The sequence below is a fragment of the Equus przewalskii genome, chromosome 2, assembly GCF_037783145.1.
Source record: "Equus przewalskii isolate Varuska chromosome 2, EquPr2, whole genome shotgun sequence".
Classification (NCBI taxonomy): domain Eukaryota; kingdom Metazoa; phylum Chordata; class Mammalia; order Perissodactyla; family Equidae; genus Equus; species Equus przewalskii.
Genome location: NC_091832.1, coordinates 48681393 through 48694908, shown reverse-complemented (window position 1 = coordinate 48694908; position 13516 = coordinate 48681393). Strand labels below are relative to the sequence as shown.

The 13516-nt window shown below is 63.0% G+C and overlaps 1 protein-coding gene across 1 annotated transcript in view; it reads left to right on the top strand.

The window, feature by feature from the left end:
• Positions 1-800: 800 nt before the first annotated feature.
• The window catches only part of SAMD11 (sterile alpha motif domain containing 11), a 21269-nt gene continuing 8553 nt past the window's right edge, over positions 801-13516 (top strand). The window contains exons 1-5 of the mRNA XM_070606309.1: positions 801-1471; positions 2599-2690; positions 6785-6966; positions 8404-8454; positions 12774-12898. Of these exons, the coding sequence (XP_070462410.1) occupies positions 955-1471; positions 2599-2690; positions 6785-6966; positions 8404-8454; positions 12774-12898 (967 nt within the window). The 5' untranslated portion in view covers positions 801-954. The remainder of the gene's footprint in view (positions 1472-2598; positions 2691-6784; positions 6967-8403; positions 8455-12773; positions 12899-13516) is intronic.

Here is a 13516-nt window from a genome sequence, read left to right as displayed (position 1 = left end):
CACACCCTGCGGATGCAGAGGCCACCCACGCCAGCCCAGACGCGGATGCCCACCACGCACCCAAAGCCGCCAGTGCACACACACACACACACACACACACACACACACACACACCAGGAAAATGGGCCCACCGGACCCCGGATCCCTCCTCCGCAAGGAGCCCACTCCTGGTCCTGGGTCTGCCCACGCCCATGTGGAGTCCCGGACTCAGTTGCACTCAGTGACTCCCTCAACAATGGCGCAGTCCGTGCGCCGCGTCTCGCTAGAGTCCGGCCGCCCACTGGGTCTCCCTTCTTCCTATCTGGAACAGGGCAAGGGTGCAGTCCCGCGCCGCCGCCCCCACGCGAGCCCAGTCGGCCGTCACACACCCCCTGCCGGAGCCCGCGCCCGCCCGCCCGCCGCGCCGGGGCCGTTTAAATGGGCCAAGTTGTGGCGGCGGCGGTGGCGGCGGGAGTCTCCCAAGTCCCCGCCGGCGGGCGCGCGCCAGTTACGCGGGTGCTCGGCCCGGGCGACGGGGCGGGGCGGGCGTGGGACCCCCGGGCGGGGCGGGGCGCCAGGCCGGAGACTCCACGGCTCCTCACTGCCCGGCTCGGCCCGGCGGGCGGACCAGCGAGCGGGGCGCGGGGCCGCCCCAGGGGGCGCGGGCGCAGGTGGCCCGGCGCCCCGTGGAGCCCCCGGGCCCTCGAGCTGCGGCGCTAGGCAGGTCGATCGGGGATCGATAGCAGCTCCGGCAGCACAATGTCTCGGGGAGCCGAGGCCCGGCCAGCCGGCCGGGCAGCGGTCCGAGGTGGCCCGGCGGGCGGCGCGGCGGCGGACGCTGGGGCGCAGTAGCGGGTAGTGCGGGCGTGCGGCCAGGCGCCTCCCGGGCCCCCGCCCTCGAGATCCAACTCTAGCCGGGGCCAGAACAAGTTGCGCCGGCGGCGGAGAGCCAGGCTGCAGGACCACCGGCCCGCCATGCCGGCGGTCAAGAAGGAGCTCCCAGGTCGTGAAGACCTGGCCCTGGCTCTAGCCACCTTCCACCCGACCCTGGCCGCGCTGCCACTGCCGCCGCTGCCCGGCTACCTGACGCCACTGCCCGCCGCGGCCGCTCTGCCCCCGGCCGCTTCGCTACCCGCCGCGACCGCCGGCTACGAGGCGCTGTTGGCTCCGCCGCTCCGCGCCCCACGCGCCTACCTGAGCCTGCACGAGGCCGCCCCGCACCTCCACCTGCCCCGGGACCCTCTGGCCCTCGAGCGCTTCTCAGCCACTGCGGCCGCAGCACCGGATTTCCAGCCGCTGCTGGACAACGGGGAGCCGTGTATCGAGGTGGAGTGCGGCGCCAACCGCGCGCTGCTCTACGTGCGCAAACTCTGCCAGGGCAGCAAGGGTCCGTCCATCCGCCACCGCGGCGAGTGGCTCACACCCAACGAGTTCCAGTTCGTCAGCGGCCGCGAGACGGCCAAGGACTGGAAGCGCAGCATCCGCCACAAAGGTGCGGCCGAGGTGGGGGCGCGGGCCGCTACCGTCCCTCCCCTCCGCTCCCCGAGGACCCGTGGGTCCGGACCCCCCTCATTCTGCCTTCTGGGAGACTCCATTTCCGCCCAGAGAGGGCGCTGTGACTCCGGGACTACCACAGGGAACACCACCCCCCTCCGCCCCCCGTCCCCCGCGGCACGGTCGTCGTGGTGGACCTGGGCAAACCGCCCTCGACCTCCACCATCCCGCTAGCTCGGGCCGCGGTGCCCTGGACTCCCGGCCGCGCACGAGCTGGCAGCTCCTTCCGCTCGGAAGGTCTTTGCGGGATTCCTGGACCTTGAGGCTGAGAGGAAGTTTACGGGAACTCGGGAGAGAGAGCAGGCGGGAGGCCAGCTGGGCGGGACACTCCCCTCCCCGGGCGCGGTTCTGGCGGGAGTAGAGGGGCACACGTGCGGCCGGAGTGCGGGTGCGGGCTGCTGGAGGGAAGGGGAAGGCGTAGGGCAGGCTAAGCAGGTGGGGGCCGCGGAGGCGCGCGTCAGGGCGGGGGCGCGCGCGGAGCCGGAGCAGCTGCCCGGCTAGGAGCAACGTGCTTGGGCCCCGGCAGGAGTCTGGCTACACCCGAGCGACCTGCGGGTTCCTGAGCCGGCACGTGGGGGAGGCGTGGTGAGCGCCAGGCTTGTGGGTGTGGGGTAGTTAGAAAGTTAGGGATGCAGTCGCGCTCGACTTTGGGGTTCGCGGCTCCACGGTGGCTGCCGTCTTTCCGCTGCGGGGTCAGGCGCAGTCCCGGGTCCTGACGGCGCCGCTCACCTGCGGCCAGGCTCGACCTTCCTCTGCCCTGCTCCGGATTCCCGCGGACCGGCTTGGCGAGGGTGGAGCGCGGGAGGAGGGGCGCAGGGGGCGGGGAGGAGGCCGCCTGTCGTCATGGGAGGGCGCTCGCCCGGATCTCGAGTTTCAGAGCTCTGCAGATCCCCGCGGCGTCCGCGACGGTGGGGTGGGCGGCAGGGCCGGGTGGTGGGTTCAGAGGTTGGACGAGGTGGGCGTTCATACACCTGCCAGGAGGGGAGACCGGCCTTGCAGTTGACTGCGCCCCGGAAGCGTGCTCGGCCCTGCTCCCTCACCGGTCCCGCCTCGCTCTCCTCGCAGGGAAAAGTCTGAAGACGCTTATGTCCAAGGGGATTCTGCAAGTGCACCCTCCGATCTGCGACTGTCCGGGCTGTCGGATATCCTCCCCTGTGGTGAGATGTGCGGGAAAGCTGGGCTTTCGGGGCCCCTCTTGTTCCCCGGCAGCTTGTGTCCGTGTCTTCCAGGATCCACAGTCCTAACCTCAACCCTGCAGGGTGCAGGGAGCCCTCGAAGGGCAAATTTGAGACTTTGCTTTGGGTGGGAATCGGGGGCACCCAGAGCTCTTCTCCCTTGGATGCGGGCCCAGGTCTTCCCGTCCTGGAGCCTTGGAGCTGCTTCTCCTGAAGCCTTGGGAACAGCCCGGGAGTGAAAGTCTCCTCTCCGGACAGTGTCACTCTGCCCTGCCACGGGTCTGAGGGTCAGCGTGTCGTGGGGCCCAGCTCGGGAGAGGGGCCAGTTCTAGGGTAAGGCTTATTCTGGGGTCTGACAGGGTTGGCTGGCCTGGATGTGCGTTCTGGGGTGGTCTCAGGCCCAGAGGAGAGTGGTGTGCGTCTGTGGGGTACCGAGGCTGGAGTCCTGCTAGGTGAGGCCCTGGATGTCCAGGAGTGTCGGGATGCAACACAGTCAGGGGCAGGATCTGTGCAGTGTGAGCCTCTGGTATCAAGAGAGCTGGAGGGGCCGGCTCTGTGGCCGAGTGGTTAAGTTCGCGCGCTCCGCTGCGGTGGCCCAGCGTTCGCATCCTGCGTGCAGACATGGCACCGCTCGTCAGGCCACGTTGAGGCAGCGTCCCACATCCCACAACTAGATATACAACTAAGATATACAACTATGTACCGGGGGGGTTGGGAAGGTAAAGCAGAAAAAAAAAAAAAGAGCTGGAGCTGGAGGCTGGTATGGGCCCCCCAACCCAGTGTAGACATCCATTCACGCCTTCACTGGCCTAGGGGAGCAGGAGAAATCAGGGTGCCTGCCCTCCACGCAGTATGGTTGGAGGATTGATCAGAAAAGGAAATTGCATCTTGAGAGCAACCAATTTTGAGCCCCTGGGGGAGAGCCAATTAGGGCTGTGGCTCCTGGTGGTGGTTGGGATTGCTGCTGCTAATCCTGGCACCACTCAGCAGCCCCCTCTGACAAGAAGGGGTGGGAGAGGCAGAGGGACAGTTGGGCCTAAGAGGCCTGGAGGCACCTGCCTTGGGCTTGTTTACTTTGGACTGGTGGTAGGGCTCAGGAAAGGGTGTCCTGGGTTCCTCTTGGACCGTGAGGAAAGACACAGACACACCTGTGAAGACAGACATGAAGTTGAGCAGGGGAAGGGGATCCAGCCACACCTCACCCATGAGCCCACTCCACACACCATCTGACATGAGTTCATCGCACGCACAGGCACGCCTGTGCACAAGGGCTCCCAGACAGTGTGTGTGTGTGCACAAACAGCCGTCTCCTGCCCACTGCCACCATACTTTCCTAGGCAGGAGGCCCAGCTCCATCTCCATTTCTGCACCTTCTCAAGCAGCTGGGGCCAGAGAGGGGTCCCCTGGGCACTCTCTAGACCCTCTAGGCTGGCCTGGGGTTTCTGTTGGTGGGGAGGGGCCCTGCCTCTCCCAATCCTCCCTGTTCTGGAGGTCATCCACAGGAGTGGGGAGGCAGGCAGCCTGAGCCTAGCATCCATCCCCTGTAGGACACTGCTTGGGTATGGGGCTCAGACAGGGATGGGGCCACAGCCCAGAGCTGCTTGCTGTCTGGGGCTCCCAGGTCCCTGCCCTGCATGAGGGATGGCTCAGACCTGGGCCTGCCTCTCCTGAGCCGGGTCCCTCCCAGGGCTGTCCCTTAGGAAGGAGCCCCACAGACACCCTTGTCTTTCCAGCACCCACCCCCCACAGCCAGGTCCACAGGTATGTGCACGCTTCATGGCACAGATACTCCAGGGGTGTGCACATGGCACAGGGGTCATGCAGCCATGCAAGCTGGCCTCCACGTACCACCCTTGCTGTCCAAGGAGCCAGCTTGGCTCGGGGCGGGCTCAGCACCCAGCCCTTGAGTCTGTGTGCTGCTGAGCACGGCTGAGCAGCCGAGGTCTCAGGTGTGCGTGGGAGGCCTGTGTGGTCCCTGCCCTTGGCCGGGTTCTGGGCTGCCCATCTTGGTCCCTCTTCCTCAGCCCCTCCTCCCACGGGAGCACCCCCAGGAGCCAGCCCAGGCCATATAGCTGGTCTGGCCTCATCCTAAGCGGCATTTCCCTCTCCTCTTCCCCGACCCACAGATGAGAAACAGAGGGAGAAGCGTTTCCTTTTCTTCTGAAGAGAATGGTTGAATTAAAACAGAAAGGAAAGAGAGAGATCCCGGTGCTTGGGCTACAGCAGGCTAGAGAAGGGCAGCGCTGAGTGAGACTTCCCAGCAGAGCACACTCCAGATGGGCAGGGGCTGCTGGAGACACTCCCCAGAGCCCACTGGCTGGCACAGAGAGGCAGGGAGACCAGATGGGCTGTCAAACCTGCAGCCTCGCCACGCTCTACTCTTGCTGGAATAGCACAGGGTCAGGGCCAGGGTCTTAGAAGGGGTCACAAAGCCGGCCCCCTCAGGCCTGCCCTCAGACTCCACTGCCCCACCACACCCCACCTGCCCCAGTGCTGCCCACTCCATCCCACTGAGTGTATGTTGCAGGGAGGAAAATAGAGGGTGGCCTGGGTGCATTCGTGAGGGCCGGTATGGGGGACCTATGGTTCCTGAAGCCTGGGGAGGGACTGTGGCTCCCAGACCCAGGGTGGGGCCAGGACTGGGATTCCCAGACCTGACGCGAAGAAGACCAAGGCTCTCTGGCCCCGTCGGGGGTACTGCCCAATTTTGGGGTTGGAGTGGGCTGTGCGTGTGGAGGTGACAGTGATCTGAGTCTGAAAGGACCTTTCTTCTGGAAGACAGGCCTGCGGTGGCTGCACAGCTGCCCTTTGGGTCCAGGATGACGTGGTCCGGGAGAGGCAAGACGCTCCCTGACACCTTCCTCCTCAAGCTCATGGGTGTGGTGGGGGCAAGTTGTACTGGCAACAGGAGAGGAGGGGTCCAAGGAGGCCCAGTTAACTGAAAAGATGAGAGAGAATTAGGTAATCCCCAGGCCGTGCCACCTCCCTGAGCCAGTAACCTGTCGTTAAATGAGAGAAAGTCTCATGCCCATCAGAAAACAATCAATCACTTTCTCTCCTCCCCTGGGCGGAGAAGCCTGGACACACTAGAGAGAACCTTGCCTGTATACACAAGCACTGAGTGTGCCCACCGGTGTGTGTGCATGAGCCCTGAGCACACACCAGCTCTGTGTGCAGTGCCCTGCGCGTCTGTGTGTGGGACACGCCTTCCCTCTCTGTTCTCCTTTCTCAGTCCCAGAGCTGCCCGCCTGTGTGCCCTGCCTCATTGCCCACACTCTGCCCTCACTGTGAGCACAGGGAAGGGGTGGTGGACCTTTGGAAAAACTGAATTTCTCAGCTCCTGACCCAGAGGGCAAGCCCACCAAGGCCCATGGGACAAAGGGTCTGGGCTGGCCAGGGCTCCTTGCCAGGTGACCTGTGGACCCCAGGCCCGCAGTTTGCAAGGGGTCAGCAGGCTCAGGCCCAGGCTCCCACCTTCAAACCACCCCTAGCTGAGCTCTGCCTGGCACTGACAGATTAGGCCCACACAGAACCTGAGGGGGATGGCCAGGCAGACACCAGTGCACAGTGACTGCCTTGGAATCGGGGACAGGATGCACAGCCATGCTGCATCCTGCAGGCCCCTTGGGACTCACGGGACCTGGGAAAGCCCGGGTCTGCCTCCAGGTGGGCGTCCCCACACTCAGGCCTAGTGCCTGTGGAGGGGCCTGGACTGGAGTGCAGAATGTAGATGTGGCCGTGCCCATGGCAGTCTGGCCAGGGCCACCCCCACCTCAGCCCCATCCGGGGGGTGTGGAGCAAGGAAAGCAGTCTGTGGAGGGGCCCCTGACCTGCACATCCTCTCCCTGCCTCTGGCCGCTGTGGCTCCTGCCAACCCTGGGCCTGTCTTGGAGGCTGGAGGCAGGGAAAGCGAGCAGGGATGAATGGCTGGTGACTGCGCCTGTTTGGTCTTAGCAGTTGCTCCAAGGGCTTCTGTCACCTGGGCCCTGCAGGGGAGTCGGGATTGGGGTGGAAGCCGCCCAGGAGGTTGAGGAGCCTGGCTTGGCCTAACCTTTCTCTCCTCCCACCCTGCCCAGAACCGGGGGCGGCTGGCAGACAAGAGGACAGTTGCTCCATCCCCTGTGCGGATCCTAAAGAAGGAGCTGACCCCCAGCTTCTCGGTCAGTGATGGTGACAGTGACGGGAGTGGCCCGGCCTGTGGGCGGCGGCCGGGCCTGAAGCAGGAGGACGACCCGCATGTCCGTATCATGAAGAGAAGGTACTTCTGCCGACTGTGGGGTGGGGGCCACACGAGCTCTGGCACAGTGGAGACAGCAAGACGGGGGTCTCCAAGCAGCTGAAGGCAAAGCCTGGTGGGGCAGTGGGCCTGAGTTTAGCTTGTCCTGCCTCGGGGGATGCCAACAGCTGAAACAAACTGGACCTCCGGGGACGGCCCAGCCCACTCCCTATTGCAGGACCAGAGTGCGTACACACCTTGCCCCCACTTGGGGACCGAGGGTCGCGCCAGGGCCAGATCACCATTGTTGAGGAGCGGGTACCACTAGCGGCCCTGCCAAGACCAGAGGGGCCAGGAAAGGGTCGATGTGGCTCCCTGTGGGGAAGGTGCCGAGGAGGGATGGAGCTGCCAGGGATGAGGAAGGAAGGGGCTCAGCCCAGGGACTCAAGGAAGAGGGCAGTCGGGGATCCCGGGAGGAAGAGCCTGGTCCTGCCACAGCCAGGCAGGGAGAGGGGAGCTGGGCAGACCCACGTGGGACCGGCCTGCTGGACACTGTGCTCATTCTTGTTGGCAGGTGGCAGCTCTCCTGCCTGCTCATTGTCCCTTCCAGGCTTAGGGCCACCCTTCCTGACCTCCCACCCTCCCTCTGTCCACTTACCTCTTTGTCCTTCCCTCCATCGATCTGCTCATCTATGTGCCCATCTGTCGGTCTGTCCATTCAGCACGTTATTGCATCCCTACAATTTCTAGGTCTTTTCTCTTCCCGCTTAGTCTTATAACATGTTCCAATATCTCCTGTTCTAAAGTAACCGCCCCGTACCCCCAAGACCCCCAGTTCCCAGCCCCCACACCCCCACTTGCTAATGTGAAGCACCACACAGCTTCTGACCGCCCTCCCTCAGCTCCTGGGTCTTTTCGGGGACTCTGCTGTGGGTGAGGACACGGACACAGGGCAGAGCTGCTTCTGTGCTTGACTTCTCAGCCCAGTGTCCCTCCTGCCTCTGTTGTGTGATGGTCACTTTTGGGAGGTAGGCTGGCAGTAGCTGGGACACAGGGGCTGACACCTGACCCTTGGTGCTGATGGCAACTGTAGGCCTCACTCCCTGACCTGGTTCCGGAGCAGCCCTAGTGACTAGGAATTGGCATCCATCAGTGCGAGTGATGTGCAGAGGAAGCTGCAGCCCCCACCCCCAGCACAACGTGGGGGCTCCTCTGGGTCCACTGTAACCAGCCTCAGTTCTGTCCTTCCCGACTCATTTGTCTGGCGAGGCCAGGAGCTGGCTCCCGCCCAGGGCCTATCCTGGTGGCAGCCACTGGCCGGTGAGCTGGTACCAGATGGCGCTGGAGACAGGTCTGAGCCAGACCCATTCCCTCAGGGCCAGCGCTTTGGGGCAGATGAGGGGCATGCCACACACATGCCCTGCTGTCCAGGCACCAGGTCCTGGAGGCCACACTGACCCTCTGCTTCTCTCCTTTCAGAGTCCACACCCACTGGGACGTGAACATCTCCTTCAGGGAGACGTCCTGCAGGTAGGGCTGGCCTGCGCCAGGCGTCTCCCCACAGGCGGTGCGGGGCGGGGCGTACCTGTGGGCTCTGCTTCCGCTGGATCTGCTGCTGAATCTCTCCAGCCTCCCTCCCTCCTCCTCTCCTAGTCTGTCTATCTGTCGACTGCCCAGGCCTTGGCAGTAGCACAGGTGTGGGTTCTGGGCAGCCCAACTCTGGAGCCAAACCCCCCCCCATGGAACTGGCCATGTGAACCCATCTGCCCAAAGATGAGGCCGTGACCTGTCCCTCCCACCCTCCTGGAGACCCATCAGGATATGAGAGTGGTGATGAATGAGTGGGATCTTGAAGGATGCATGGAAGTTCACTAGGGGAAAGGGATGTCTGCAAAGACATGCAGGAAGGAGGGAAGGGGATGTGGAAGGGGAGGAGGAGGGGACACTGGCAGGTCTGGATCAACTGGGTGCTAAAGGGCATTGAATGCTGAGCCTCTTGGTCATTGTCCTCCAGGCAGTGGGGAGCCACCAAAAGTTCTGGAACAGGGGAGTGACCACATTTTGTTTTGAAAAGGTCCTCTAGAGGCACCAGCCAGGAGGTTGGGCATTTGTGCCAGTCCATGGCGATTCAGGATGTGGAAACTGGACGAAGGTTGAGGGGGCCGGGAATCCAAGACGTAGGAAGGAGATAAAAGTGAGGGAACTTGATGAGGGTTTGGGGGTGTTGGGGAGACCTAAGTTCTCAGTTCCAGAGGGACAGGGGGTGCTCGGTCTGTGGGTGGAGCCCAGGCTGTGGTTTCCGGTCAATGGGGTCAAGCGGTACCCCATGGCCTCTGGGGAAGGCACAGGAGGGCTCCAGCAGTGCAGGCCTGGCTTCCTGTGGCCAGAGCTGAGGGGCCACCCTGGCTGTGTGCCAGGTGTGGTGTTGTTTACATCTCTGAGAACACTTGCGTCCTGGAGCAGAATTACAATGAAAATATCTTTAAACTTATTTCCACCTCATTTTGAAGCCTCCCACTCAACTGATCATTTTTATGAACTGTCGTGAACATTGACGACACTTTATGAGCCTTTTACTTGGGAAGCTACAGGATCAATCTGTCGGGAAGCCCAGGGCTGCTCTTCTGCTCCAGGAGTGACGACTCCTGCATGCAGACCCCTTGACCCAGCGTGGGGAGAGGATAGGGTCTCGGCGTCCAGACACAGGTGCCCCTGTGAGAGGCCAGGTCCGTGTGCAGTGGGCTGCTTGGGTCCTGCACGGGCTGGAGAGGCACCCGCATGATTTCCTGGGTTTTACCAGTGGGAGACGGCAGCCCATCTGCCCTGCCTGCAAAGCAGACCCCGGCGTCTGGCCAGGGAGGGCTGCGGGGGCGCAGAGCCCAGCTGCCTCACACTGCCCCCGTCCTGGCTCTCTCTTTGTCTCTTCCTGGCTCCTTTAGGCCCAGTCCGTCTGTCCTTCTGTCTCTAGTCTCCTGTCTGTCCTTCAGGCTCTGTCCATCTGTCCTCCTGTTGTTTCTATCCACTCTGTCTCTCCATCTCTCTGTCCACTAGTGCCTGTCTGTGTCTGTCATCATCTCTCACTCTCCATCCATCTGTCCATCCCCATCTGTCATTCTCCATTTGTCTGTCTGACTCCATTCCTCAGTCTTCATCTGTCTGTCCATCCATCTGTCCATCATCCATCTGTCCGTTTGTCCCTGTCCCTCCGTCTGTCTGGCTCTGCAGTGGACTGCCTGCCTGCATGGAGCTCCCCGTTCAGCCTTGTGCACCCCGGGCAGCTGGCAAGAGACATGGTCCCTGCCCTCCTGCGGCCCTGAGCTGGCCAGGAGATGGGAAGGACTGGACAGAGTGACAGTCGCTGAGGGAGCCTGGAGGAGGCCAGGGGTCCTCAAGGGGAGCTGGAGTCTGAGGGCCCAGTCTCAGCGTTCCAGGCCCTCTCCCTCTGGCCTCCCAGCACACCCTCCTCCATGCAGCCCCTTCCCTGCCGCCTCGTGTCTCCTTGGTCCCCCGGCTCTCCCCTCACCTCCTGTTCTGTATTCTCACTCCATGGCACCACAGAGAGCTCGCAAGACCCTCGTGGGCTTCGTCCCTTGTGCATAGCGGGGTGGAGAGGGTGTTTTCATGGCTGCGAGAACCTCACGCTAGGACGCCGGGCAGGGGGCTCAGGCCTTTTCAGTCTGGTGTGTGCAAACTTTCTTTCTGTTCTTTACATAAAACCTGGCATAATTTGTTCAGTGATCGACCAGGTGACCAGGACCAGTTCTCTAGAGCTGAGCCAGGCTGTCTTGGGGCCAGTGGGGTGAACCCCCAAGGCAGAGAGCTGAGGTGTGGTGGACATGTGGTGTCCCGATTCCCACCAGGTGTCACCTCCACAGTTGCAGCACCACCCGAGGGCCTCAGTGACCAGCCAGGGAGTGACAGCTGATGGCCGTGGTGGGCGTGGGGCAGACGAGGTCCCTGTGGGCACCAGGCTGAGGGTCACAGGGAGCAGACTGATGGGCTTGTCCTCACTGCTCTGCCTCCACCTTCTGTGGGAGTCCTGGGGACAGCAGAGGGGGGGTCCCCTCAGGGAGGCTCCGCGGCATAGTGGCCCTGCCTCTTGGGCCCGGCCCTCCCTGGTGCTGAGGACAGCAGTTCTCTCAGACAGCCCCGCATTGATGAGGATGATAGAGAGGATGAGAGAGGCTGCCGACTAATCCCGTAAAGTACTTACTGCCACCCCACCTGCCTTCCTGTTTGCAGGGGGTGCCTTCCCTCCTCTGGGGACAGGGGGAGGGAGCCGCGTCTGGGTCTCCCAGAAGGCTCTAGAGCCCAGCCCTGGAGTCTTTGGTGCTGAAACTGATCTGCTTAGGGACCAGCCCTGGATTAGCCTGCTCCAGCCACCCCGGCCGGGGGGCTGGGGCTATTTAGTGAGGTTGAGGGTCAGTTCCCAGGTCAGTCCATGGAGGTCCCCATGCAGCAGCTGAGCTGGGAGGCTGCTGGTGTACAGGTGGGCCAGGGAGCTGGGGGGGAGGGTGAGGCTCCCGGCTCCCTCTCTGCTCTTCCTCTGTCCTGTCCTGATTTCCTGTCCCTCCAGACTGGTCTGCAAAGTGGCGGGTGACCCTTCTCTGTGACCACTAAGGGAGAGGCTCTCAGAACCCCAAGAGCAAATGCTTGGGGGTCCGTTTATATCCAGTCACTCTGGGGTTTTCTCCTCCCCCTTCTCTCTCGGGTTCTGTGATTGAGCAGGAGGAGAGATGAGGGAACAAAAGAGTTAGGTCCATGTTTATTCCAGGCCCACACGCGCCTGGGAGCCTTGGGGAGAGCACAGTGTCATGAGCACACCAGGGGAGCAGGCCCAGCCTGCGGTGTCTGTGTCTGTGCGTCTGCAGGTGCTGCGTGTGCCCAGGCATGTGTGCCCACATGTGTGTCCCTGACTGTGCTCACGCGTGTCCCTAACTGTGCTTGCACGTCTCCTTGTGTGTGCCCACCTGTGTGTCCCTGAGTGTGCTTGCATGTGCCCATGTGTGGCCCTGTGTGTGCCTGCGTGTGCTCATGTGTGTCCCTGAGTGTGCTCTCATGTGTTCCTGCACATGTATTCCTGAGCGTGTCCCTGCATGTGCCCACATATGTCCCTTAGTGTGCTGGCGTGTGTCCCTGCATGTGCTCATGTGTGTCTGAGTGTGCCCACGTGTCCCTGCATGTGCCCACGTGTATCCCTGAGTGTTCTCGTGTGTGTCCCTGCGTGTGCCTGTGTCCCTGCGTGTGCCCATGTGTGTCCTTTAGTGTGCTCACGTGTGTCCCTGCGTGTGCCTGTGTGTCCCTGAGTGTGCCTGCATTTGTGTCCCTGCATGTGCACATCTCTTTGTGTGGGACTTTGAACCTCGGTTTCCTTATTTAAAGAAATTGGGGGTCCATGGGTGGTTGCAAGTGTTCATTGAAATAGCGCATGCAATGTTCTCACTGAAGCAGCTGGCTGGTGCAGTAGTAAGTGTGGGGTACGTGTGACAGTGTGTCCTCTGGGCGCCTGTCCCCCAGGAGCAGGCACCCCACCCTGGTGGGTGCCTGGCTGCCCTCCGAGGTGGGGAGCAGGGACACAGTCACTGGCCACCATGGAGAGAGCATGGCAAGACTGAGCCAGGCCCTGGGTCCACACATGCCCTCCCTGGAGCAGTGTGGGTCTGAGTGCAAGGCCCCTGTGCCAGCAGACATTTGGCAAGCAGAGATGTGCACAAGGCATTGCCATGCTTAGGTGCTGTCCCCAGGTGCCATGCGTGCCCACAGCTCGAGGGTGGTCAGGCGCTTGCTGTGCCCAGGGCTGAACACATGGCCTCACAAGGTCTCACCTTCCCTGTCTTGCTTTGCTGCAGCCAGGACAGCGACCTTTCCACCCTCATATCCAGTGTGCACCGAAGCCGCCAGCTCGTTATGCCCGAGCATCAGAGCCGCTGTGAGTTCCAGAGAGGTGGCGTGGAGGTCGGCCTGGGAGCCACAGGTGAGGAGCCAGGGGCATCAGGGGGTCGGGGGGCATGACAGGGCTGCCAGGCTGTGGCAGCTCAGCCTGAGGACAGCCCGCCCCGCCACCCTCCTGATGTCTCTGCTCAGTGGCTCTGGATGCCGCCACCCCCAGCAGCCTTGGCGGGCAGCCAGGGAGGCCAGTGGAGGAGGCGGGAGGTGGCGAGGCCGGCTGTCCCCCAGGGCTCCATGTGATGGTAATTGTGTTAATCCCGGCCAGCCAGGCAGACAGGAGGCGGAGGCGGTGGCTCCACGGTGGCTGCTGCTGGGGTGGGCTTGAAGAGGCCTAGGGCACTACCACCCCTTCTTCACAGGGGCAGATGAAGGCAGGATGGTCAGGGATGTGCATGCCTCACTGAGACTCAGAAATGCACACCCAGGGCTCACTCGAGGGCAGGGATGTGCTCTGTGTGCAGGGGAGTGCCCACCAACCCCACGGAGCAAGGCGTTCCAGGAGGGAAGGGGTCCATGCCCTGAGAGAAGGACTGGACCTCCGCAGGAGTGGAGCAGGAGAGTGCTGGCCAGGAGCTCCTGGGGTCACTGCAGAGGGGCGGCTCCTGGAGGCAGCAGAAGCTCAGAGGGAGGGGGCAGCCTGGGG